The sequence below is a fragment of the Bipolaris zeicola genome (assembly GCF_000523435.1).
Source record: "Bipolaris zeicola 26-R-13 unplaced genomic scaffold scaffold_305, whole genome shotgun sequence".
NCBI lineage: Eukaryota > Fungi > Ascomycota > Dothideomycetes > Pleosporales > Pleosporaceae > Bipolaris > Bipolaris zeicola.
The window spans coordinates 1-24,656 of NW_006912354.1; the positions used below are offsets into that span (position 1 = coordinate 1).

Sequence of the window (24,656 nt, forward strand, 5' to 3'; positions counted from 1 at the left end):
TTTTTTTTTTTAAAAAAAAAACATAGATGAGGATATTTATCAGCCTAAAGTCATGAACAGAGAAGCGAAAAGAAAGGATGAGAAAAAGGTAAAGGGTATGCACTGCATAATACTCTCTCTCTCTTCTTTCTAGTGTTCAACACTCGATGTGGATGTCCGTATACCAACTTCTCCTCCCTTTGCCAGGCATGCATGCGTACCACCCGCCTCGGCTCCAAAAAAAGCGATCGTAACCAAAAAAAAGCCCAAACCCTTTTGTGCAATATAGAAAATAATGTCACATGGTATCATTGCAAAAAAAACTCCACTGGGTCCCTATTCCCCATCAAGCCGTAAACAAAAGGGAAAAAAAAAGAACGGGTGGGGAGGGATATCATAATCTTCATAACCTACGCTGCTGCTGCTGCTGCTGTTCGTCGCCCCAACTCCTCGTTCGAGGATGATACGGATAAATGGTCTCGTCGTCATCCTCATCCTCGTCATACTCGCCCGCATCGCCAATCCCGCGCAGCCTAACCGGCGAAAGCGGCGTAATGGGGCTGTGCAGGAGAGTAGCAGCAGAGTAGCGTCTGCCGGGTACTACAGTTGTAGGGCTGACAGGCGGGGACTCGAGTTCCAAGCTCTTGCAGCCCATGCTGCCTCTACCGTACTTGCTGTCGACGAGGGTAGGTGCGGATTCGAGGCTGCTGCCGACGCTGCGGACGGACTCGAGGACGTTGGCGTCGCCCTTTTCACAGTGCGAAGACGCGGCGTAGCGGTCTTGGCTGTTGCGGCGCGAAGGGCGGGAGAAGTAGGTGCGTTTGGGGGGGTTGGAGGTGACGATTTTGCTGGGGAGACGGGGTTTCTTGCATTCGGTGATGTGGGTGCTTGCGCCGGCTTTGTTGCTGTTGGTGGCGTCGCCAGAGGTCGAGGTGCGGGTGGCGAGGCTGCTGGAGAAGTCGTCTTGAATGCAAGGGAGGATCTTGTTGAACATGCGTACTTTGACGCTCTTCTTTGAGTTGCGGCGCGTGTAGCGGCTGTCACCGGCAGACGAGCTCGAAAGGTCCCATTGCTGCCAGTTGTTATCGGTGCGGGCCTCGCGGTCCATGGGCGTGGCTTTGGTGCGGAAGTTGAAGATCCATCGTGTGACGAGACCACGTAGGATGGGGATGTTGGCGACGATGATGGCGACGTTGTTTTCAATGTGGTTGATGCAGTAGTCGATTGGGTAGGTCCAGTCAGGCTTGAAGAGGGTGTACAGGCGGTCGCGGTATGAGAGGTAGATCTTCGCAGCGCCAATAGCAGTGACCCTATACACAGGGTTAGTTGGTTCGTCTTGGCCATGGCATGGACTTGACTTACGCTAGACTGCAGGTAAAGACTGCCAGTACAACCAAACGGGAGCGTAGACGGGCACTCATCATCCTTCGGACGATGATGAACGGAATGGGGAGGATCAGAACGTCAGTAAGGAGGTTGGCGCAGGTAACCCAGATCAACATCTCGCCCATCTTGTGGCGGCCCATGCAGTGCAGACCACCAAAGGTTCGCGGCTTCCATGTGTTGCCAGTAAGGGGTGGGCAGATGAAGATGTAGAGACACCATGGAATCAAAGCACTGCCGACGGTGAAGATGAGAATGGCGTAGAGTGCTCGCCTCAGCCATTGAATGACGGAACCAGCGCGAAGAAGGAGAAGGATGATTGATGCTTTGACCAGTGGCAAGATGGGAATGTTCAACAGGTTGAAGGCCATGACAACCTAGACGCTGTCAGTGTACAGTCACATCGCATCAGCACCATACATACAGCGTAGTACTCGTCATAGTTTGGTTCAATCTCATCTGGAGGAACTTGCCAGATATGGACACCAACATGCCACATCTTGACATCTGTATCTGGTCAGCAAGCCGTAAATGGGCATTGAGTCTAGCTATACGTACGTCTGTATGAAGGCCCTATGAGGGCTATTGACAATAGCAGAGGAAGTATGATAAGCCAGTCATCTATGCAAACACCTAGTCAGTCCCTTGTATCGCATGGTCAAAGAAAGAGCAACCGTACCCCAACTCAAGCGCAGATTGAGCTTCCGGCGCGTGTATATTCTCAGAATGACAAAAATCGAGGCCAGAAGCGGAGTGCCAATGATGACGCCCAAGCAGGTGAGCTGAAGAGGATAAGTAGGCATGGTTATTGACGAAGCCTGCCGGCAGAAAACCTGGAGAAATCGCAAAACGGCATCTCGCAGTCTCTGCTTTGGAAGGGGGTGAGCATTCGCATATAAACGCCCTGCAAGCCAGGCCACACACACAGGCACAAGGCCAGGTCAAGGTCAAGTGCAGGCGAGAAAAAGCGGCAATCCTTGCTTTCCACCCTTGGCCCTTTGGGCGGGCGCCTCGACAGGCACAGCATCCCCGCAATTCCGTTGCTCGCTGCATATTAACACACGCACGGAACGAATCAAGTATGCCCGAAGCCTCTCCAGGTGCGCTGCGGTCTAGTCTCGCGGGCGTCGCACTCACGTGGGTCGCACTCTATGAGGACGGTGGGCTCTGGCCGTGGCAACCATGCCGCATGCGTTTGGTGCGACAGGGCAAATCATCGGGCGCCCTTTGGCCGCACATCTCCCTTCATTCCGTCTCTAACACCCGATCTCCATTGTAGCCGAGAAGACTGACTTTCTTGACAGCGGCGGCGGTGGCGGCACGCTGGGAACAGGGCGCGCCTCGGGGGGAGGGGGGGAGCATCCAGCCGTGTGGGTTGCACAAAGGCCATGACATAAAAAAAGCTGCGTGTCCCCAAGGCTCACCCGGAAGCGGTCGAGACGAGCAAAAGACAGGACTCAGCAGCCGCTAGGACGGAGGGCGTTGATGTATCAGCCTTTTCCTGGATCCTGGACCGCCCAAAAGGGTGTTGAGTAACCGATCCTTGCTGCAGAGCGAATCTGGGGCGGGCCCGCCTGTTAATGTCGAAAGCACCAATCATGCGTTGCACGTAAAGTAAATACGGCGCTACTGATAATATATACGCATGTAGGTATACACTTAGCATGACCATCCATCAAAGCTCCCAAGCGGGTCCTTGAGGGCAAAACGGTCGCGATGCTGCCGGCGTCTGGGGGGAGGGGGTACATGTGTCGATGGAAGGATGGGCACCCGTCTGCAACGCCTACTACCCGTCCGTTCCAGGAGCTCAGGCCATGGTTCAGCACGCGTCAGGCTCCGTCCCGTCAGTGTTTCGTCCAAGCGACTGCGCAAAAGTAAGTGGGCACGAGGCACGACTGACTCCAACAGAGAGAGGGCCGTTTCGTATCGTCACACTGGCCGTCTTGCACAGTCTCCACTCGCACCTTGACATCTGCCCATCGTGGTGTACAAGACTACTCTACGACGCTTGTGCCTTCATCTACTGTCATTGCCACTACCGCCCGCCAGGCGAACCACAGCACAGCAAACTGCCGGTGACCCGTGCGTTCTTATATTAAATCGCCCGCGACGCCGGAAACACTGCCCTGGTGAGGTCATCTGGCTGGCGGGGTTACTCTTCTACCTCGCATTATGCTGGCCCTTAACACGCCCCAGCTATCCAATGTCTTGTTTTGCCGCCCCCAGATCTCGCTTCATCCTACTATGCATTGTGTTTCCATAGCCAAAAAGCACATGACTCTGTTGCCAGTCTCGGTCCCAATTCTTCCTCACCACACTACTCATACATTGTTAAAGTGCAAAATGCCCGGCTTATTTCCCGGACCCTATCGAATCATGGACGCGTCCAACGCCATCCATCATGTGCTCGACGCATGACATTACCCGAGTGATTGCGCCTGTCCCTCGCTTGCCTCTTCATTTTTCCCACCTCTTCCATTTCTGCTTTCCCATGTCCTCCCGCCACCTGCTTTCTTCTAGAACGCTACCCAGCCCTAGTCGCTTTTCAGCATGCTGTCTACCAAGTCTCCGAGCGGACCCCAAAAGTCTTTGCTTCCATTGGCCAGCCCGTGCTCGTCGATGAACAGCACGTAGTGCTTGAAGCTAGTGTTGAGGTGTGGCTCTAGCCCTAGCTCAATAATGACAGGATAGTGATGGCAGTAGATGTGTGCGTACACTCGGTACAGCCGCTTGAACATGTTGCGGATAAGAGACGGGAACGCCTTGGGAAATGGCACTCCAATCCGTGACGGGAACATGGCTTCGTTGTCTACGTTGGACTGAACCCATGCCATGAGATGCTCAATATATTCCGGTGCCGGCATCTTGGTCGGCTTCTTGTAGTTTTCCGAATCTTGCCAGAGGTACTCGAATCTGATTACTGTCAACAAGACGCCCAATCCATGTCCAGTTGCTGCCTTACTCGTCGGTAGCCTTCATCTCTGGACAGCTCTGAGGCGAGCAAAATTCCGTGATGGAGCCATAGAGTAGGTTGATTTGGTTGTAAAAGTCGACGACTGCGCTCGCGAATCAGCTGGCTTCGGCCTCATCTTCAGCACAATGCGCACCATTGACTGCCAGCCACTCGTCCTTGTCTTCTCCCTCGGGCAACCTGACCGCTTTCCTTAGACTTCCGCTACCCAGCGTAGCCTCTGCATACTGCTTGAGCTGCCAGCTGCTCGTGCCTCGGTTTCCTTTTTGTGGCTTGAAGGGTGCGCGCGTTCGTGGGTTACTAGACCATGGACAAAGTCAGTCTTTCTCCGCCCAAGAATCCCTGTTGCGCATGCGCTTGGGTAGCAAGAGGGCCACCAACACGGTAGTTATAAAGTTGGACATCTTGTCAAGTCGTGCTGCTTTGTATATATCTCCTGCTGCACGTCTGTTTTCTGTTCTCCGGTCTGGGCGGCTGAGGAATGCGCAAGCGTTTTGAGCGGATGAGCGAGTGAGTAACTGCAAAGTCTCTTTGCGACCGAGGCTGCGAGGTAAGAGGGCGAAGAAGCGCTTGGTGACGTTGGGCTGGCTTGGTCGGGTTCAGGAGTGACGATAGTGTTTAGGCCCCGCAACAAACAATCGATAATCGCCGGCCGCAACCACCACCGCCACCTCCACTACACCAGCACGTGATACGCCTAGCTCACCTTGTAAAACAGGCGCATGCATCTCATCGACACACGATACACTTTGTGTGTTATAGATAGCGCCACGCATTATCTACATGGTTACTTTTTCAGGCGACAAATCATGAAAGGAATCAACGCCACCAGTGTGTGGAAAAAACAAATACTCTGCATGTACTGCGCCTCTATCATGAGTCTAGCATCTAACCCTCACCAGGTGACAACCCAGTCCACCAAATGCTGCATCCTCCAACAGACATGTCGTATCCACCATGCGTTTTCATGGCTTATTTGCTAAAGTACGGATCTTGCTCAAAGTAATCACCATCGTCGCGTTTACGCCCATTGCGGTTTCCGTTTCTGCCTCGCGTGTCGGGGGCATCATCCATCGTCTCCAACTCGTCCGGCTCATATTCTGACATGCCCTTCTTGATGCGCTGGAGCTGTCCGCTGACGTAGTGGTTCAGACGATCCTCCATAGCTGACTTTTGCTCAAGCGCTGCTTGGTCTAAGACACCGACCGAGTTCTTGCGCCTCATCGGGCCTGATTCATCATCGTAGTCTTCTTCACCGTTGGTCGACGTCTCTCCCCAGTCACTTCGGAAGCCGATGCTACGGCTTGTCGATGATCGACGAAGAGCGTGGCGTTTGGCCGGCTTGCCTGCAGGCGTAAAGACATCGTCAAAGTAGTGGCTAGCAGCACCAGTTGGCGTGCGTGGTGTCTGTGGGAGACGACAAGTCATGCTGTCTCTTGTTAGCCCTGTTATACTGCCATTTCATGAGCAAGCTTACCCAGTGTCATGAATCATCTTTGCAATCAGACCGGTCCAGCCGCACTGATGTGTCGCTCCCAACCCGCGTCCAGTGTCGCCATCGAAAAACTCATGGTACCACATGTAGTCTTTCCAGTTGGGGTCAAAGTCAAGCATCTCGTTTCCGTTGTTGATGGCCCTCCTGCCGTCATCTCCGCGGGCAAACAAATGCTGGAGACGATGCTGAATCTCCTCTGCTACGTGGCCAAGATGCATATAGTCACCAGAACCTGTAGGACACTCAACCTTCAAGTTGTTGCCGTAGTAGAGATGGAACCTCTGGCAAGACTCGATAAGCAAAAAGTTTACCGCCAGCCAGATGGGGCCTCGCCAGTTGCTGTTGCCGCCGAAAAGGCCGCTGTCTGAATCACCTGGCAGGTAGGCCACCTCGTACTTTTCGCCGTTGACATCCATAGAGTAGGGATGGTCCTTGTGGTATTTTGAGAGTGATCGGATACCATGATCAGCAAGGAACTCGTCTTCGTCCAACATCCTCTTCATTATCCGCTTGAGGCGGTCTTCGTTGACAAGCGACAGGAGCATACGATTGCCCTGTCCGCGTTTGGACAGTGTGTGAATATTACGCTTTGATTGCTCTGGACGATTGGCGATGAACCATTCTACACGCTTCTTGAAACTGGGCAATCTGTTGATGATCTCCGGTTCAAGCGTCATGGTCGAATAGAGGGGAATAAGACCAACAAGAGAACGGACTGGCATCTGATGACTCCATGGGCCACCCCACGAGATGGCGTCATAGTAGAAGCCGTCCTCTTCGTTCCATAGTGGCTTCGACTCGCCTTCGCTGCGGAATTGCATGGCGTCGCTAATCATGAGGAAGTGCTCGAAAAATTTGGAAGCCATGTCTTCGTAGATACGGCGTCTCTTGGCAAGTTCGAGACAGATGTTCAGCATATTCAGGCAGTAGAAGCCCATCCAACCAGTGCTGTCGGCCTGCTCCAGAACACCGCCAGTCGGCAGAGGATCGGAACGGTTAAAGACGCCAATGTTGTCAAGACCCAAGAAACCACCCTCAAAGATGTTCTTTCCGTCGGCATCTTTTCGGTTGACCCACCAGGTGAAGTTGAGCAACAACTTCTGGAACACGCGCTCAAGGCAGTCAAAGTCTTCGCGTCCATACATCTTACGCTCAATTTTGAACACCCTAAACAGTGACCAGGCGTGAACTGGAGGGTTTACATCGCCAAAGTTCCATTCGTAAGCCGGGAGTTGGCCGTTGGGATGCATGTACCACTCGCGTGTGAAGAGGTCGAGCTGCTTCTTAGCAAAATCGGGATCGATCATTGCCAGTGTAATGCAGTGGAACGCACTGTCCCAGGCAGCAAAGAATGGATACTCCCAGGAGTCAGGCATGGAAAGGATATCGTCCAGGTACATGTGTTTCCACTCTTTGTTTCGTATTGCCTTCCGTTCAGGTGGCGGGGGAGGCATGGCCGGATCACCATTGGCCCACTGGTCCCAGATGAAGTGGTAGTATTGCTTACACCACATCATACCGGAAAACGCCTGGCGCTGGACATTGCGCAAGTCATCCGCAATTGGAAGAGGGCTTATCCTGTAGTAGAACTCATCCGCCTCTGCGCGACGTTGCTCAATGATGTCGTCAAAGAGCTCTTCGTCGAGATAGCCGTCGTTTTTTCGCGAGAGCCTGAAGCGGACTACTGCACACTCGCCAGGCTGGACACCCTCACCTTCATCGAAAGCGTACCACGCAGCACATTTGGTGCCTGTGTTTTCGGGGTTCACAGCGTCCTTCTCATCATCGACAATGTAGCGATGGAAAGCATCCTTCACATATGGAGTCTTGTTCTCGACCTTCCATATGCCCTTGTAGTTGGTGTCATTGTCAGTGAAGAGCAGCTCGGGCTGAATATCCTCGCCGCTTGGACCGGTACCGGGAGACGGCGAAAGCTGAAAGTATCGGTCTCCGAGCTTGTGATGTTTTGACTGAGCAGTCGTTGGGCCAATCTTAGTAATAGAAGGCTTTAGCTTTGGATCCTCGTGACCCCACGCCCAAGTGTTCCTGAACCAGCAGTGAGGCACAATGTGTAGTGGGGCTGGCTCTGGACCGCGGTTGTAGGCTGTAACTCGAAAGCACAGCTCTTCCGGGTCGTCGGCCTCTTTGGCAGTCTCAATGAATATGTCCCAATATCGGTCATCATCGAAGATGCCAGTGTCTACGAGATTGTACTCGGGCTCGAGCCGTGTTCGCTTCGCGTTGGTCTCGATGAGATCTTCGTAGGGGAATTTCCGCTGAGGTAGCTTGTATAGAAACTTCATGTACGAGTGCTACAGGTAACGTCAGTGAATTGATTCCAAATAAGACTATGAACGCACAGTTGGGGTGTTATCCAAGTGGAAATGGCACTCTTTGAGCGACTCGCCGTGATTGCCTTGGGGATTTGACAGTCCAAAAAGCCGCTCCTTTAGAAAATCGCTATACAAGATCAGATGAAATTCTCGTTTCTGTGCTCGAATTGACTCACTCCTTCTCATTCCAGAAAGCAAACGCAATGTTCTGGAAGCCGTGCGAGTCGGAGACGCCAGCGATACCGTCCTCGCCCCAGCGAAAAGCACGCGACCGTGCCATATCGTGAGTGAAATCTACCGAAGTTAGCAAAGACTGACAGAACAAACACAAAGAATCCACTTACGACTCCAAGCATCTCCATCATGGCTGTAAAGGAAAGTCGGTCAGCAAAAGGCGGCATCAAAGGGCACCATGACACTTACGAATAGTCTTCGCGGACTGGATGTGTGTCAGTAGGGTTCAAACATAACTACACGGTATAAAACTGACCTGTTGCCCATTGTCGCTCAGCAACATAGGGACCCCATCGCTTCCAGTAAGCGGTGCGCTCGCGGTCCTGCTTGAGGCGCTGTTCCTCTTCGCAGAGGTATTCTTGATTCTCAATGAGAACCATTGTGACTGTAGGAGCCGGTGTGAGTAGGCTTCCGAGTCACTGTTAGGAAGGGAGAGAGGTGGGGTGGACGGCGCAAGGAGCGGCGTGGAGATAATAATTGCCTGCAGGCAGTATGGGGCAAACAAATGGGGTAGTCCGACAGCCAAGATATTATTTCGAGAGGGACTCGGGAGAGGGGGAGTATTGTACGCAGACAAGCGGTCTGGAAAAGAAAAAGCGATTATGAGGGCAATGGCTGGATAAGAACGACGACAGACGAGGCAAGCGGTGGCCAGGCGGGTGTTGTTGAGCTAGCCCTTGCGAACCGTGGACGTGCAAGAATTCGCGATACAAAGTACATCATAGGTATCCGTGCATTGCGGCGGGACTTATCGCGAACGGCTGGCTTATGCCCACTCGAGTTTAACGTCTTCGCCCGCCCGGTTTCACGCCCATGTCGATAGAGCCGCCGAAAACTGGCCCAGCGACGTTGCAAAAGACGTGTCGGGCTTGTATTGCACGTCATTGCTTCGACTTGCGCTCGACTGGACAAGTTGCGTCCCCAAAATCTCTGCGCCAAAGTGTTGAGCGAGCTTACTGCCACGATAGCAGGCGTTAGTGCCGGGTTGTTCCCCACCATGCCCATCGGCGATGATCAGCACTGGTCCAGCCCTCGGAGAGAGGCTCAATGGGCTGGGGGAGGTGGGGAATGACTAGTCGTGACAGCCCCAGTCTCCACGCTGTCTAGTTCTTCACGCTGCACTGGGCATCAAAGACTTGGGGCATGCGGCGACTGAGTAACTGCAGCTGACAGGTTACCCTGACATGCCATTTGCTTCGCGCGTTGCACCGCACATCGCGATACGCCAATTCACGTGACGTTCCACGCTGCTGGTATACTAGTGCATCCTAAGTAGACAGCCCACTCTGTCATTGTCCCAATTGCCTTGCCAAGAACTCTTCGAAATCAATCTGTTCGTGGCTGCGTGTCCATTCAACAATCTGCTGACTTGTCGTATCTTCTATGTGGCCTCGTTGTAGTGAGTATGGATACCGCCGACGCATGTATCCCAGTCGCCAAGCTGTCTGGGTGCCCAAGGTTACCACATCACTGGAGTCGACCATGCCCCAATCTGCCAGTCGGCTTTGATCCCAGAACAACATACCGACCCTCCAAACGAGGTGCCGTCGCATCATATCACCAGGACTGATCGTATCATACATCATCCAACCGTGATTACGAAGTTGCGTAGCCGGATGCTGTGCGTCGCCCACGCGGCCCGCCCAAGATTCCCGCCTGCCAATGCGACGGCGTTCCACTTCCGCTGCAGGAGAATAGCGAGGAAAGCTTGTGTCTCCGGCAAAGGCATGCCCTTTGTACCTATCCACGGCAACATCTCTGCTGTAGTTTCGTAAGTATGATGACCTTTGCAGGAGACATTCGCAACATGTGTATCGTTTATCAATGATTTCGTTGAAGAGGCCACCTGGATACTTCTGGCACGAATCCAAAAAACCTTCAACCGAGCTGCTTTGGGCCATCTGCCACGGCGCTAAAGTCTGCATGAATGCAGTTGCGAAGTCCCTCGCTGACATGGGGCCATCGGGTTCGAATTTGGACCTAAGCTGGTAGTGGATTTTGACGATCAGAAGAGCGCATACCAGTCGTGTATGCTCCGCCACAGACAGCACAACAGGCGTGACAGCCACCTGTGGGTCTATGTAGATCTGCATTGCAGCATTCATACCTTGTGCGACTATATCTGCGGCCACGTCTACTTCGACGTAAATGTCTACCAGACTGCGCATGTAGTCCAGAACATCATCTCCACTACGGAGAAATCGGGAATAAATAACTGGCCATTGGTTCGAGTTGGCATGCTCTAATAGTTCGAACGGTTTATCACTATCAAAATCGTCGTCGCTGATGTTGTGCAATACCGTTGCAACATGTAGCAAGCCGGCGAGAGGCTGGGGGTTTTCCGAGAGTGAACCTTGGATTACAATCTCTGGATACTGGATATAAAGGCTTCTGACATACGAACTGACGCTCAGAAGTCTCCCAATCGAAACCAAGTCGCACCTACAAAGTACCTATTGCATGTAGTCAGTTTCAAGTGCTTCTTGAAAGGCATTTCGCGAATCTTACAAGTAATTGCAATTCTGCAGGCAGTTTAGTAAACTGAAAGACAGGCCTTGAACCTCGTCTTAGGTTGCGAGCTGCTTTTTGTTTTGCGCTTCGTGCCATTGAGTTGTGATGCGAGTGGGATGTAGAGACTGGGAGACTATGGCTGCCTACACATGTCGACGCTAGCGCTAATTACGGCAGATCCTCGGGCCGCGCAACGATGCTCAGGTACGTGGAAGTTCAACTAAGCCCGGTGCAACACATATCCTTCACCATATCACCTCCGCACCCCCATATACAAGATGCTGGTCTCTCTCACAGTCGGAAAGGTCGATGCCGGTGTAGCCGTGCTGCTCACGGAAGACAAGCGCCTCGTGAGTGCCCTCAATGCCTTGCAGCACACGAATTCACCCTAGCTGACGTCAATCTAGATTGAATTCCCCTCGATATTGCTCCCGCCAGATATCTCTTCTGGGTCCATGGTGGATATTGACGTCGGACGCAACTACAAGGCCGAAGCCGACGCACAGAAAGCCTTCCATGAGCTCCAGTCTGAGATCTTCCGTACCTTCGGTCAGCGCACGCCCTCGGCGCCTGTTCTCAAGTGTCGCAATGCCACGCAAACCTCCGTAGTCCTCGAATGGGACCCCATCGATATCGCGACCGCCGAGCTACGCAGCCTTACGCTCTACCGCAATGGTAACAAGGCTGGCACAATACCCAAGCCCACCGATCAGCACAGCACCAAGTTGAGTGGCCTGGCAGTCGACACAGAATACCAGTTTCACCTCGTCCTGAAAACTAGTGCTGGCACGTTCAGCAGTGAAAAGCTGAAGGTACAAACACACAAGATGACAGACCTGTCGGGTATTACCATTACCCCTGGTCACATGCCTGCAGCTCTTCGCGAGTCTCTACAACGATCTGTGGAGCGAATCGGCGCTAAAATTGCGGACACTGTTCGTATTGACACAACGCATTTCATCTGTACCGAGGGACGAGGCCCAGCATGGGAGAAGGCAGTCGAGAACAACATTCCTGTTGTAGTGCCAGATTGGGTTATAGGATGTGAGAGGGAAGGAAGGATAGTTGGCGTTAGAGGCTACTACCTAAATGCAGATCCACGGCTACGGAGCGTCGGTGCCGGGTCTTCACAGCAGCAGTCTCAGCAATCATCACAACAACAGCAACAACAACCGCAACAGCCGCAGCAACAGCAACAACAACAACAACCAAGGAGTCCTATAATAAGCCCAAGGACTGAAATCACGCCACCCACTCCTGAGCAATCCAGGCAAGGCCGGGACGCAGAAGGTGCCGCACCACCCCCACCACCCAAAGATGATGTGAGCGAGAGAAGTGAGCGAAGCTCATTAGAATCCAAGTCGCAAACAGAAGAGCACAGGAACAGAACAGATGATCTGAAACCTCAGTCTGGAAAGGAAAAGCAGCAAAGCGGAAGCGAAGGAGACGATTCAGAGCCAGAACCAAGTGACGAAAAATCGATAGAGGCGAGTCTACCCCAGAGAGCAAAACCAGGGCAGGCGTCTGTCGAAGAAGACGATAATGGAGAAAGCTTTCAAGATGTACAGCTTTAGAAGAATGGCGCTGAGAGAGGACGTGGGCTGTGGACGGTTGCTATTCGATCATAGCTTGAGTTGCGGGCTGTCCCAAAACTCGCCTCCCGGTCGGACACATCATAACTACCGTCGATGCTTACTTCTCTTACTCTCGAAATTCCTCCTTAGCTACCGCATACACTAGAACATTGTAATGCATACCATTCTGTCTAAGTCCGTGTTTCTGGACATCACTGTCAATACTCACAACGTCGTCTCCATTGTTCTATCCCTTACATGCTTTTGTGCATGGTTGTAATTGCTACAACAAAGCGGTCTGATACCTACGCAATTTTGCCAGGCAAGTATACCTTCAACACTAAATGGCGTTCGCAAAAGCATAGGATACTTGGGAAAGATGGTTCGACTAATCGGAATCCCGTGCAGAAGAGTCAGCACCTTGCTTACTGAGGACGAGAACAGTTGTCACTTTCTCATTGTCTTATGCCTGTTATATGATCGTCCCGAGAGTATCCGAGCCGCGCTCACCCGGTTGGTAAATATACGGTCAAGCTCACACTATATAAGTCACCTCATTAGAACAAAGGTCTATCCTTGAATCCCGTACCTTCCTTCAATGCTACCACTTGTATTACCACGTGTGTTTACACGCAATTCCCTACTCCATTCCGGCGTTCTATGTATTCGATCTTGATAGGGGTATCCGCCATCTGGTCCTTTTGAGGAATAGTCTCGACGATTTGAGTAAATCCAGGTGAAGCCCTAATCGCAGACATCTGTCTACGTCCCCAAACTGGATGCTAGCGTAGACGGAGAGTAAAATTGTGGAGTATTATCTCGATACGAGCGTATTGACCGTATCGACCGTACTCGGCCTTTCACCAGCACGGACGGCACTTTACCCCTGCACAACCCGTGCGGTGTTCACAGCATACTAATTTTTCCAACGCACCCTGTCGAATATCAGTTTAGCGGGAAGTGAGGCGTTTGGGGATATATACTAAGGCGTCCGTCATCACATCAATCATTGGGCTCGACCACGACTTGTCTTTCTTTCGACACGACGAAAAGGCAGCAAAAATGGCTGTGTCTTTACAGCTTCCACCTATATTTCTCTACCTCCAATTTCCCATCATGATCTTGAATAATGCCGTCGCGCTTGCGCTGAGACCTGAGCGCCAGTTTCTCTGTGTGTCCATCACCCTACCCATACTTGTTGTGTTTGCCGCGCAGTCACTATACCGAGAATTGGATACCAGCTGGGGTTACAAGTACGGGATGGAAACCCTTACGACGTGTCTGGTTTATCACTATATTGGCTGGGTACTTCTAGGGGTCCCGGATAAAGAAGGATGGTACAAGATCCAGTATGGCAAGGGAAACGAACACGAGAAGAAAAAGGATAAGATGACGAACGGCAAGATGAATGGCAATGGTGTACCAGCGAACAAGAAATACCAGTATGTACCAGGCGGAGCAGGTACAACTTTCTGGAGCCGATTGTGGTGGGCCATGCGTCTTTCCTGTACAAACAGATATGTTGGTTGGAGTCAACAAGTCAAGGGTGTTATCATGGAAGTTCCATCCGATTATCCTCGTCTGTAAGTCACTCTTCAATCACCCCAAATCCTTCACACAACCCACAACTAACATGCACCAAAAGTCGTTTCATAGTCGAAAAACTTGTCCACGGTTTCATATACTGGGCAATCTCTGATATCCTCACGGCATACACCGCCACCTCCCCATACGGCACATATATCGACTTGCAGCGTTCAAACGTAAAACCGTATCAGCCCTTCGCCCCAGATGCCCCCTTTTGGGGAGTCCGCTTCTGGTACACGTGGGTGCATATCCTAATCACGCGGTGCACCCTCGCAGTCTGTTTCGCAATCAGCGGTATCTTCGCCGTCGCACTCGGCCTCGCGAACCCGCGTGATTGTCCTTCCGCCTTCGGCCTTGTCCGCGATCTCTGGAGCGTACGGCAAGCTTGGTCTCTGGTGTGGCACCAGCAGTTGCGCTTCATATGTAGTGCTCCGGCTATTTGGCTCGCTCGCGACGTATTTCGGTTTCCAAAGGGAAGTTTCGGATCAAGATATGTGCAGCTTTTCGTGACGTTCGCCAATTCGTGGATTATTCATTCCGTGGCGGCGATGCTGGTGAATCAGGCATGGACCGATGATGGTGGGTTTGTGTTCTTCATGAGCCAGGCGGTGATTATCTTGGTCGAGGATCATCTTATTGCTTTGGGGAAGAAGATGGGGTTCAGAGATAATTGGATGTGGCGGGTGGTGGGCTTGGTGTGGACTGTGATCATGGTTGGATGGCCGGCTGAGTATTGGGTCAGCAGACACATTAGTTATGGCATTTGGGTACATCAAAGATCGCCTGATCTGTTGGGCATCGGGCCTAAATAAGTTTGGATAGGAAGTTTTCTCTAATTTGAGAGTGCATAGATTATAGGGCAATTGTTTTGGTTAATACATAGTAATATTATCTTGTTCGTATCACATCAACTATCTGAGGCTTAGAACACCCCACGATCCATCATCCGCGTCCGGATAGACGAATTTCCCAAGTTTTGGAACATATGTAAATGTAGCGACTAGACCATTGGCAAACAATAGCTTTTTTGCTAGAAATTTCCACAACCCTTTCAATACCTAAGTATCAACCCGAATCCATTCCAGCACCACACCTTACCTGAACCCTTACCCAAACCTCATTCAAACCTGTCTTAATCATCCCACCAACCATACCCCCACTCTCAAACCTTCAAGCCGTCAAGAATCCCAACTTCCTATTAACAACCTGCAACCTCTCCCTAACCCTCAACCTATCTCCACCATTATCTTTCTCCCTTCCCTTGGCACTCTTCTTATCCTCCTTCTCAAACCTCACCCTCCACATCCCCACATAATTAACCACACCCTGCCTAGCCCAAACCCGCCACCACTCTTCCTTCGCCCACCTCAGCAGCACTTCCTCACTCACACCCGCGTAGATTGCATCCGTCCAGCATATACTCTCTTCCTTGGGACGTGGCGTGCAGAGCATATACGGTGTGCCGGTGGAAAGGTCGAAGTGCGTCCAGCGTGAGAGACAGGCGAGTTTGGCTTCGATGGACATGCTGGGTGGTGGAGGGCGCGGGGAGAATGAGATTGGGGGTTGACGGGGGAGAGGGGGTAGGTGGATAGTTTTGGGTTGGGTGGGGGAAAGGGTGTTGCTGTATGTGATGACAGGGGTTACGAAGTCCAATGATGGATGTGGTGTTTCGTGGGAGGCGGTGGGCTCGAGATCAGGTGGTGCGAGGGGTGTATGCGTGAATGTGAGGTTGACTGATGCCACTGCAGCTTCCCATCCGTTTGTGCCGATGGGTATGGCATTCATGATTAGACTTGCCAATTGCTGTTCTTCAAGCCTTTTGCGATGGGCGGCCCGTTTGGTGTAGTACTGTTCTGCAGTGTTGGGGAACGTGGTGAAGACTTTGTCACGGACGGCGGACCTGGTATGCTTGTACCATGTTTCGAGGTCTTGTGTAATGTTTCCTTCGCCGCTGTTTTCGGAATTCACAGTATCTGAAGAGCCTATAGTAAACCGGTAGCCAGGGTAGTGCCCAGGCACCCACTCTTTGATGAAGTGAGTCCAGGGCGCAGATCGCTCTTCCAGTCAGTTTCCACAGTTCTCCTCGGCGAGCCTTGCAGCGAAATGAGCTGGATTAAAGAGCCATGAACGAGCAAAATACTTGTATACTGGTAGCTTGATCAGCATAATGTGCACTACGCAACCCATGTGCACCAACAGACTTACTCTCTTCCTTGGTCTTAAATCTACCGTTCACGATTCTGAAATCCAAACCGGCAATTCTCAAGACATCTTTGGGATCCTTACTGATCCACACCATACTCTCGTTATGATCTGTCTCTTCCAAATCTTCAACGCGAATGTGGATGCCTTCTGGGGCAATCGTGAGATCTAAGGGCTTCACCATACTTCCAATTATCTTACTGCTACTCGCATAGCCAAGTCCAAAGGTGTACCATTTGAACAACTCTGGCTTGAAGCAGACCTTAACGTCAATCTGGATAAAGTAGTCTTCTCCATCACATGACGCATCGACGGCGAAATACATGCAATCATTGGTGAGATAGCCTCGGCGTCCATGTGTTGTTCCAAAGGCATCTTTGGTAAGCTGGACTGTTTCTTCCCATGGGAAATCATTTATGGTGTGAGGACGTGGGGAGTGCAACGGGCTACAAACGAGGAAGTCGATGTCGCCGTAGTCGTTCTTGGGTACTTAGCAAGGGAAACAAAACTCTACCTCTCAATCTTACCTTCTCGGGCATCTCAGCTGGGACGACTACATGTGTGAATACTATCTGAAGTGCTGTAGTAGCTTGGGCTTTGACTTGGAAGTATACATCTGGATTGATGCGTGGACAGTAGAGGTTTTTGAAGGCATGACCGCCCATCATGTAACGATGTAATTGTATGGACGAGAGAACAACTATTGGCTTGGGCTTTCTAAAAGAGATGTGTTGATGGGATTTGAGTAGAAACAAGTGAGTTTGAGCAGATATAGTAAAGGTAAGTTACTTTGGCAGGAACTTGACAAGTAAAGGTAAGAACAGGCTGCTGATCTCGAAGCATTGCTTCTCATGATATAGCCACTAAGGTTCGCATTCACTTGTATACGTCAGTACCTATTCCGCATTCCTATTGAATTTAGATTGATAAGTGTTGAACAATCAGTTCCAGCTTTGCCTTCATTAGGAGGGAATAGTCCCCTCTATGACCGACTGCGGTTGCAGTTTGGTAGTCACCTCCCTTTTGCGATTGCCGCTGAGCATCTGGAGTTGTCTCTGCTGAGGCCATGGGTATTTTGCTTTTGGTTTTCACATCGGGTATTATTGCGATATATCCGATATCTCTAGGGAAAAAGGGTTAGATCAACGATCAAAGGGACGACTTCTCAGCCTTGCCAGTGCCAAGTAAAGAGTAGTTGCATGTTTCGATAAAGCAGGACACACCTTCTGTACGCCCAAAAAGCGCCTCAGCATCAGCCTTGCAGTTTGCATTGTATTCCTACAAACTCAGCCTCGCGGCATTTCAGCCTCCAAGATTCGATTGGACCAGGCTGCCCGACTTCACTTTCACCACACCACTCTCTGCGGCACAGCAAACACTCTAAGCGCCCACCCCCACGCTCCTCTAGATACATAGAACCATCACCCCAACAATAACCGCTAGTCTCATCCCCAAAATTACAATAACAATACCAAAATGGCACTCGCACGCCTCCAAGCTATCCTCGCATGCATGAACTGCGGCACTGCAGACCTTACTCCCACCTACACCTCCACCTCGGAAAAAGCATCCCTCCTTCAGTCACCCACTGCTCGCCCAGAAACTGAAATCGCAAATAATGTAGTCGCAGCCCTCATCACTACCTCAATCACCGGGCAAGCCCTACGTATGCAGCTCGACTCGCTCGTCGGCGCCTACGGCTGGCGCCAGAACCTTGCCCAATACATCCTCGACAATCTCGCGAAGGCCCTACAAGCCTCGCACGAGAAACTCGGTCCTACCATCCACGATGCGTACCTCCGTGCCTGGGAGGCTGCAAAGAGTGTCGAGGGATTTGTTGTCGAGCACCCAGTCATGTGTACGGTTATTGCGTTAGGCGTGCTTGCCATTGTTGCGCCGTGGATTCTTGAAGCGCTAGGGTTTGCGGAGTTGGGTCCTGCGGAAGGTATGTGATATCATTGCTGTGGTTAATGATGGAGTAATATTTGAGCTGACTTTGTCTGATTGTGTAGGGAGCTTTGCGGCATGGTGGCAAGCCAGGTATGCTGGGTATGTGCCTAAGGGCTCGCTGTTCTCGTTTTTTCAGCGGCTGGGGATAAAGTGGCATTGGAAGCTGGTTGTGTGAAGAGGAGTGGCGGAGGAAAATAAATTGAAGAGCTGGGTACTTACGAATATTGAGGGTACAGTTTGTGACATACCTATGCGCCAACAGAAGTGGTGTGGGATGTAGTCGGTTGGAGAGGGTGATGCCTAACGGTCAATGACAATATGTAATTTTTATAGAGATGTTCTATCGGTGTATTTGTCTAGTCAATAGATATGTGAAGACGATCGACTAAGGAATTCAACCATGGGAATTGTCTTCCAATCGCTATTTACATATGGCACCAGTGACTTATCGAAGCCCATCCGTCTCTAAACCGACATTATCTGCTCTGGAGCCATAAACGCCACCATCTAAGATCCATTGCTCATTGTCGTCGTTGTCATCTTGTACTCGCCGCCATGTTTGTCTCCTTTCACCACCCTTCTCTTTTCCTTTACCCTCGTCGATCTTAATGGTTGGTCGGATCAGGCTACCCAACAGTGGGTTCCTGCTGAACGCGCCACCGCCACTCGACAGGGTATTTCCATCTGCTGGGCCTTGATTGGATTCAGAAGGTTCATCTTCGCTCTCTGGTGTAGCAGGTCGCTCTGCAGCAGCCATGCGCCGAACGAGCTTCTTGCCGGAAAGGTCAATGCTGGCAACAACTTTGCGCTTCTCATACTCGGGCCGTGCATTCCATTCTTGATCTCTTAGGGCCTTTTGTTGGCGCTTGAGCTGCATGGCACGTTCCTGCGGGCTGGCCCACATGCTCAGTCCGGCGCTTGTGGTCTCGAAATCTGCAGCCTCATCATGGACTTGAGTTCGCTTCGCATTTTGTGCCTGGAAGGCCAGTAGCTTATCTCTGTGTTGTTTCGCTTTGGCAAGCTTCTCATTCTCTGATTCTACATCTGAGGCAGGATTGGAAGATGTGGGCGTAGGACCACGGGGAGTGGAAAAAGGGCGAGGCGCCAATGATACTTCGGCGCGCTTCTGGCCGGCATTATTTACAGCCATCTTCTCTTTCCCACGTTCGTCACGAAGAATGCGCACCATGGACTGGATATCTTGGGGACTCAAGAGTGCAGAATTGCAGAAAGTACATGGGCCGATACCTTCTTTTACACAGATGATCTTGCCGCAATTCAAACAATTCGGCGCAGCTTCTAGGAGCGGATGCCTAGTGGCCATGCAGTTGCATTTCCGCTTGCTGTTGTCTTGGGTGGCTAAAGTAGGATTCGTCTGAATTTCCAGCGCTCTGATGGCTGACTCTAGGTCGTCCAGTGCTGTTGACGCGCCATGCATTGGTGTGCCACCGGTAACATTGACCTTGGCCTTGGGTTTAGGTTTGGGCTTGGTTTCCCCCACCACAGTGCCTGGAAGTTTCGCGGCTGAGGGAGCAGGGGAGACACCACGAGACTTTGGTGTCGCTGCTCCTGATGACGCAGTCGATTTTGGCAGCTGCAAAGCATCTGGCTGTTCCGAAAGTCCGAACTTGGCCGCTTTCGCTTTTGAACTACCTGCCATGTAGTCCTCCTCATCCTTCTTCATGTACGCACCGGAAACATTTCCATAGTTATCTGGTTGTCGCGGTGGCGGGAGTTTATTCAGCCCGGTTTGCTTCTTTTTCTTAGGCTTTGACTTTGGTACTTCTGAAATGTCATTCAACGGCTGGTTCTGGCGTGCACCAGCGGAACTCTTGGGTTTCCTCCGGTTGTTGAAAGAAGTAATGAACTCAAGTGCTTGTGGGCTATCTCCGAGTAAATTCTGGAGATGGTCTGCTGCTTCCTTCTGAGAGAGCGAGTCTGTATATGATATGATCTGCTTCAGCGACTCGTCATCAAGAGGAAGAAGCTTCGAGAGCTGGGGTAGTGCCCAAGATGATAGATCCATGATTGCAGTTGTTGGGTCTTGGAGATGTTTGAAGTCAGAAGGCGTCCGCCGTGATTCATCACTTCACGCTAGTCAGTGTGGCTACTGTGGCTGGTGAAGGGGACCGTGCGTTGATCTGGCGTTGGATTTCTAGATGCTGGGGAAGCTGCCATCACAGTCCTCACTCGCAACTCCGCATATCTACCATGGCTACCGACGTCGCACTCGACACTACAATCGTATGTCCCTCATTCTACGAGGGAGAATCAATCTAACATCAACAGGGCACTGTTGTTGTCGAACTCTACAACGACCATGCGCCAAAGACATGCAAGAACTTCTCAACCTTGGCCCAGCGCGGCTACTTCAACGGCCTCATATTCCATCGTATAATACCAAACTTTATGATCCAAGGAGGCGACCCTACAGGTACTGGCCGAGGCGGTGAATCCATCTATGGCGAAAAATTCGAAGACGAGATATCACCGCAACTCAAACACACTGGAGCTGGCATCCTTAGCATGGCCAATTCAGGCCCTAACACAAACGGGTCTCAGTTCTTCATTACCCTCGCACCTACACCATGGTTGGACGGAAAGCACACCATCTTTGGTAGGGTCAAGAGCGGCATGCAGGTTGTAAAGAAGCTTGGTTTGGTCAAAACAGACAAAGAGGATCGCCCGGTAGAAGAAGTCAAGATTGTTAGGGCATACCTCCCAGATGATAACGCTCAAGCGTTACAACGCTATTAGTGCGCGACAAAAGATGAATTGGTTTAACGCTCGCGCAAAAGCCTCATGCTCGCGATGTTAATAGTGCTCTGTTGTGAGTTTGGAACCTCCATATTGCAGAATAGACACTCATACGCTCAGCTAGTTCAAAGCGCCGTTCGGGTGGATCAACACTTTGGTATACCCTTCGATCCTCTTGTCAAACTTCTCGTACGCCGTTGGTGCATCCTCGATATTAATCTCGTGAGACACAACGAAACTTGGCTTTGCCCTGCCCGACACGATCATATCGCGAAGATACCTGTTGTAGGCTTTGACGTTGCATTGTCCAGTTCCGAGGTGCAGGCCCTACTTGGATCAGTGCTGGAAAATGAATATGGTGCACACGCGTACCTTTTCAAAAAGCTTTCCGAACGAGATCAAAATCTGGCCTTTCTTGCTTTGTTCATCCGGCGCTCCGGGATCAGCTGGCACATAAAGCCCCAGAATTCCTAGCCCTCCAGTTGGGCGCGTGACCATGATCAACTGGTCAAGGACGATGTTGGGTTTTTCTGTGCTACCCGATGCATCCACTGCCTGGTATCCAACAGCATCCACTGCGCGATCAACCATGCCGCCGTTAAGCTTGATGATTTGTTCAACAGGATCGCTCTTTTTGAAGTCGATGGGTACGCAACCGATCTTTTCCGCTGCTTGTAAACGTTCGGGGACCGTATCCACAACAAACACTTTGCTTGCACCGCGTAGCACACCACTGTATGCTGCCATCAGACCAACAGGGCCCGCGCCAAACACTGCTACACTCTCGCCAGACTTGAACCCAGAGAGCACAAGCCCGTGCCATCCTGTTGGGAAAATGTCCGCAAGTAGAATGAAATCGGCCTCGTGCTCGGTCCCTTGCGGCAGTTTCAGTGCATTGAAGTCAGCAAACGGTACCCTGAGGTATTGTGCTTGGCCGCCTTGATATGGTCCCATGGCCACGTATCCGTACGCGCCACCAGCGAAGCCTGGGTTTACACTACGATTGTTAGACAATGTTGTGAAGCTTTCCGCCAAGCCTTGACTCACCCAGTACAGAATGCCGTCTTGCCTTCTTCGCAATTGCGACATCGGCCGTCTGCAACGTTCTAGGAAGCTCGACGTCAGCCCACTCATCTACAGATAGCGTTATGCGTACTCACAAATGGCAATACAATCCGATCGCCCTTCTCCAGGAGAGTTACGCCCGGCCCAGCCTCCATGACGATCCCCATGTTCTCATGGCCGAACACAAGACCAGCTTCCGCTGCGGTCCGTCCCTGGTACATGTGCAGGTCGGATCCGCAAATGGCTGCTGTCGTGACCTTGACAATGACGTCATCTGGATGCTGGATCTTGGGTAACTCGACGTCCTTGACTGAGACTTTGAACGGGCCTTCGTAGTGTACTGCTTTCATTGTGTTGCTCGGCATGTTTGAAAACGTCGGCTTTGTCTTTGTTGTTGTATGAATTGTGTTTGGTATTGAGGTATAAGAGCGTGGTATGTACAATTCGGAAATGCGGATTATTAGGACCTAGGTATGAGTAAAGTTAAGAATAAAAGGTTTGTGATGTAGGAAAGACACCGTTACATCCTCTTATCAAGGGAACCCCATCCTACCCCATTCATGTACTCCTTCCCACTAGCTCTATTTCGGTATGTAGGCCACTGCCCTTCCTACATACATGACAACGGGCTATCCCTTCCCCCGAGCATCAATACCCCAGTTTTAAAGCAATCACGAATGCGTGGCTTTGGGTGGTCGCAAACCAAGTTGTCTACGTACGTAACCCAATGCCCCCCACCTGGTGCGAAACTGGAAACCACCCCTCACTCTTGGACTTTTTCGCTCGAGTTGGCATTTAGAGGCGTCATTATTGAGGGGCTGGGGCGGCAGATGGGGAGGGGAGTGTGGGGTAATGCTTTCCGAGTCGGAATCTAGTGTCTTGGGCATGTTTCCGAGGATGCTGTGTTTTTCTTTGACTACGGAATTTGTGCAGTTGGAGTATGCCAGTGTTGTATTGATATGATTGAGGTGCGTATATTGTCTTTTATGTCCTTCAGCGAGAGCGTGAGCGTACTACTCTGTTATCGGGATCCGTAAAAGCGGTAGAAAATATAGGATTTGATGGATGGGAAGTGCATCTAGAGTTGGAAGTTATTGTTGCGCCATTCGTTTGGTTAGTACTTCAGTAGGGTCAAGTTGACACATAACAATGTGGGTGCGATGGATCTTTTCTCGCATGGGGGTTTGGTAGATATAGCAATATCTCGTTTCTTATAGGATGCGAAAGGCATTGACAAACGCTTTCTTACATTTTGATTTGCGAAGCATAAACCTTGGTGAATGAACTGAATCGGAAAATTTTGTATTTACTGTAGTTTGCGTGGTTTGTAAGTGAAAAGTTATTTGGCTGTTCGTACCCATAGATACATGTAACACCACTAAATTTCACCATTCTACTGGCTAAATTCGAAAGAGAATCTTGACTTCGTCTAGAACGCGACACTTTGTATGAAGCTCCCAGTTAATTTCAAGATCATTCACGGTTTTCAGATGTTGACAGTTTGATTCCTAATGAATTCAGCTATTCGCTTTGTTACGATCTCACAAGGTTATACCAAAATGTACATTGCCGACCTATGCTACTTGTAATTGAACGACATGAAACTTCTTGTCAAAACAGATCCCCTGTCGTACCTGCACTTATAGTCTCATTACCAGGTACAGGCTAAGAGACATACTTCCAGTGGTCTAACCTTTGCCAAAACTAAATTAGGGAGTCTCTGCATTGGATTGAAAGCTCACGTTATTCATGTAATAATAATTAGCACCGTTGGCATATCAAAACGTGATAAGTAACGAAGTTGTTAGAAAAGGGACAGTGACATTTTAAGAAGACACCATATAGATGCCTACACTGAAACAGCGAGATTCGATATCTACATCCACTCACAATCAGCATTGTTACCAGAAATAGCCAAAGAACATGTATGTTAGTTTTAAGTAGTACATAGTGGCGGAGAATCGCGATCCTGAGCTCAGTTTGTCGCCACCGACGACTCTAATTCCCAACTTGAAGGCAGCTATTCTGAGAACACGTATGCCTCATAAAATCCTCTAGCACACATGTATATCTGGATTACGTGAATCCGTTGTAATCAAGTGAATTGAAACTATTTACAAAACGGTCCACCTGGTTTGACACATGGCAGCATCATGGACCAGACGTTTTGAAATGAAGTATATGTGTGCAATATAGGAAATACATGAACTTGTATAACGAAATGTTTTGTTTTTACAAATTCTCATTCTTAAAGTCTTTTTTCCCGCCAGTGATGAAGCCAAGCAGACGAAGATTGTGTGAAATCGTGTTGTTCACCAAGGATCTTTCGAGACGATTGGTAGCATTTTTCCATGAGCGCACACGCCTCCTTGCAACGAGCTGTTGAATGCAGCGTGACGGCATGATTATGCATGCTGGTTAGCGTATCAGGGTGTTCATCACTCAGCTCTCTCTTTCTCTCCTGCAGGACTTGCAATTGTAGCTCTTCTGCCTCTTTAAACCGTCCTTGTCTAGAGAGTGTTAACGTGTTTCACCACCGAGCGCCGCACCCCACCGAGCGCCGCAGTTCCCCCACTAAAACAACGTCCCAACAATAACGCGTGATGTCTCAACAA

The 24,656-nt window shown here is 50.7% G+C and overlaps 12 protein-coding genes across 12 annotated transcripts; 4 read left to right on the top strand and 8 right to left on the bottom strand.

Moving 5' to 3' along the window:
* Positions 1–382: 382 nt before the first annotated feature.
* On the bottom strand, positions 383–2,165 carry COCCADRAFT_41318 (uncharacterized protein; the record flags this gene model as incomplete). Its single annotated transcript, XM_007719392.1, has 5 exons — positions 383–1,289; positions 1,342–1,739; positions 1,787–1,869; positions 1,921–1,983; positions 2,042–2,165. 5 exons carry the CDS (start codon positions 2,163–2,165, stop codon positions 383–385), a joined length of 1,575 nt encoding a protein of 524 aa, XP_007717582.1.
* Positions 2,166–3,896: 1,731 nt separating this feature from the next.
* On the bottom strand, positions 3,897–4,737 carry COCCADRAFT_109999 (uncharacterized protein; the record flags this gene model as incomplete). Its single annotated transcript, XM_007719393.1, has 4 exons — positions 3,897–4,275; positions 4,325–4,418; positions 4,470–4,633; positions 4,715–4,737. The coding sequence occupies 4 exons, from the start codon at positions 4,735–4,737 to the stop codon at positions 3,897–3,899; spliced, it is 660 nt and encodes a 219-aa protein (XP_007717583.1).
* A 568-nt stretch (positions 4,738–5,305) lies between these two features.
* On the bottom strand, positions 5,306–8,775 carry COCCADRAFT_110004 (uncharacterized protein; the record flags this gene model as incomplete). The annotated part of the gene is made up of 6 exons (XM_007719394.1): positions 5,306–5,762; positions 5,811–8,140; positions 8,189–8,288; positions 8,338–8,455; positions 8,506–8,528; positions 8,648–8,775. The coding sequence occupies 6 exons, from the start codon at positions 8,773–8,775 to the stop codon at positions 5,306–5,308; spliced, it is 3,156 nt and encodes a 1,051-aa protein (XP_007717584.1).
* A 909-nt stretch (positions 8,776–9,684) lies between these two features.
* COCCADRAFT_110003 (uncharacterized protein) lies at positions 9,685–11,002 on the bottom strand (the record flags this gene model as incomplete). Its single annotated transcript, XM_007719395.1, has 2 exons — positions 9,685–10,848; positions 10,904–11,002. The coding sequence occupies 2 exons, from the start codon at positions 11,000–11,002 to the stop codon at positions 9,685–9,687; spliced, it is 1,263 nt and encodes a 420-aa protein (XP_007717585.1).
* Positions 11,003–11,184: 182 nt separating this feature from the next.
* COCCADRAFT_110025 (uncharacterized protein) lies at positions 11,185–12,480 on the top strand (the record flags this gene model as incomplete). The annotated part of the gene is made up of 2 exons (XM_007719396.1): positions 11,185–11,256; positions 11,314–12,480. The coding sequence occupies 2 exons, from the start codon at positions 11,185–11,187 to the stop codon at positions 12,478–12,480; spliced, it is 1,239 nt and encodes a 412-aa protein (XP_007717586.1).
* Positions 12,481–13,542: 1,062 nt separating this feature from the next.
* On the top strand, positions 13,543–14,879 carry COCCADRAFT_110011 (uncharacterized protein; the record flags this gene model as incomplete). The annotated part of the gene is made up of 2 exons (XM_007719397.1): positions 13,543–14,063; positions 14,126–14,879. The coding sequence occupies 2 exons, from the start codon at positions 13,543–13,545 to the stop codon at positions 14,877–14,879; spliced, it is 1,275 nt and encodes a 424-aa protein (XP_007717587.1).
* A 358-nt stretch (positions 14,880–15,237) lies between these two features.
* On the bottom strand, positions 15,238–16,934 carry COCCADRAFT_9461 (uncharacterized protein; the record flags this gene model as incomplete). Its single annotated transcript, XM_007719398.1, has 3 exons — positions 15,238–16,091; positions 16,273–16,750; positions 16,797–16,934. 3 exons carry the CDS (start codon positions 16,932–16,934, stop codon positions 15,238–15,240), a joined length of 1,470 nt encoding a protein of 489 aa, XP_007717588.1.
* Positions 16,935–17,745: 811 nt separating this feature from the next.
* On the top strand, positions 17,746–18,394 carry COCCADRAFT_41324 (uncharacterized protein; the record flags this gene model as incomplete). The annotated part of the gene is made up of 2 exons (XM_007719399.1): positions 17,746–18,214; positions 18,282–18,394. 2 exons carry the CDS (start codon positions 17,746–17,748, stop codon positions 18,392–18,394), a joined length of 582 nt encoding a protein of 193 aa, XP_007717589.1.
* A 270-nt stretch (positions 18,395–18,664) lies between these two features.
* On the bottom strand, positions 18,665–20,245 carry COCCADRAFT_30567 (uncharacterized protein; the record flags this gene model as incomplete). The annotated part of the gene is made up of 1 exon (XM_007719400.1): positions 18,665–20,245. The coding sequence occupies one exon, from the start codon at positions 20,243–20,245 to the stop codon at positions 18,665–18,667; it is 1,581 nt and encodes a 526-aa protein (XP_007717590.1).
* Positions 20,246–20,430: 185 nt separating this feature from the next.
* On the top strand, positions 20,431–20,976 carry COCCADRAFT_110028 (uncharacterized protein; the record flags this gene model as incomplete). The annotated part of the gene is made up of 2 exons (XM_007719401.1): positions 20,431–20,463; positions 20,509–20,976. The coding sequence occupies 2 exons, from the start codon at positions 20,431–20,433 to the stop codon at positions 20,974–20,976; spliced, it is 501 nt and encodes a 166-aa protein (XP_007717591.1).
* A 120-nt stretch (positions 20,977–21,096) lies between these two features.
* COCCADRAFT_110030 (uncharacterized protein) lies at positions 21,097–22,406 on the bottom strand (the record flags this gene model as incomplete). The annotated part of the gene is made up of 4 exons (XM_007719402.1): positions 21,097–21,303; positions 21,349–21,973; positions 22,024–22,082; positions 22,137–22,406. 4 exons carry the CDS (start codon positions 22,404–22,406, stop codon positions 21,097–21,099), a joined length of 1,161 nt encoding a protein of 386 aa, XP_007717592.1.
* Positions 22,407–24,289: 1,883 nt separating this feature from the next.
* Positions 24,290–24,565, bottom strand: COCCADRAFT_110031 (uncharacterized protein; the record flags this gene model as incomplete). Its single annotated transcript, XM_007719403.1, has 1 exon — positions 24,290–24,565. A coding segment is annotated over one exon (276 nt), but the record flags the coding sequence as incomplete, so codon positions are not given.
* Positions 24,566–24,656: the final 91 nt, after the last annotated feature.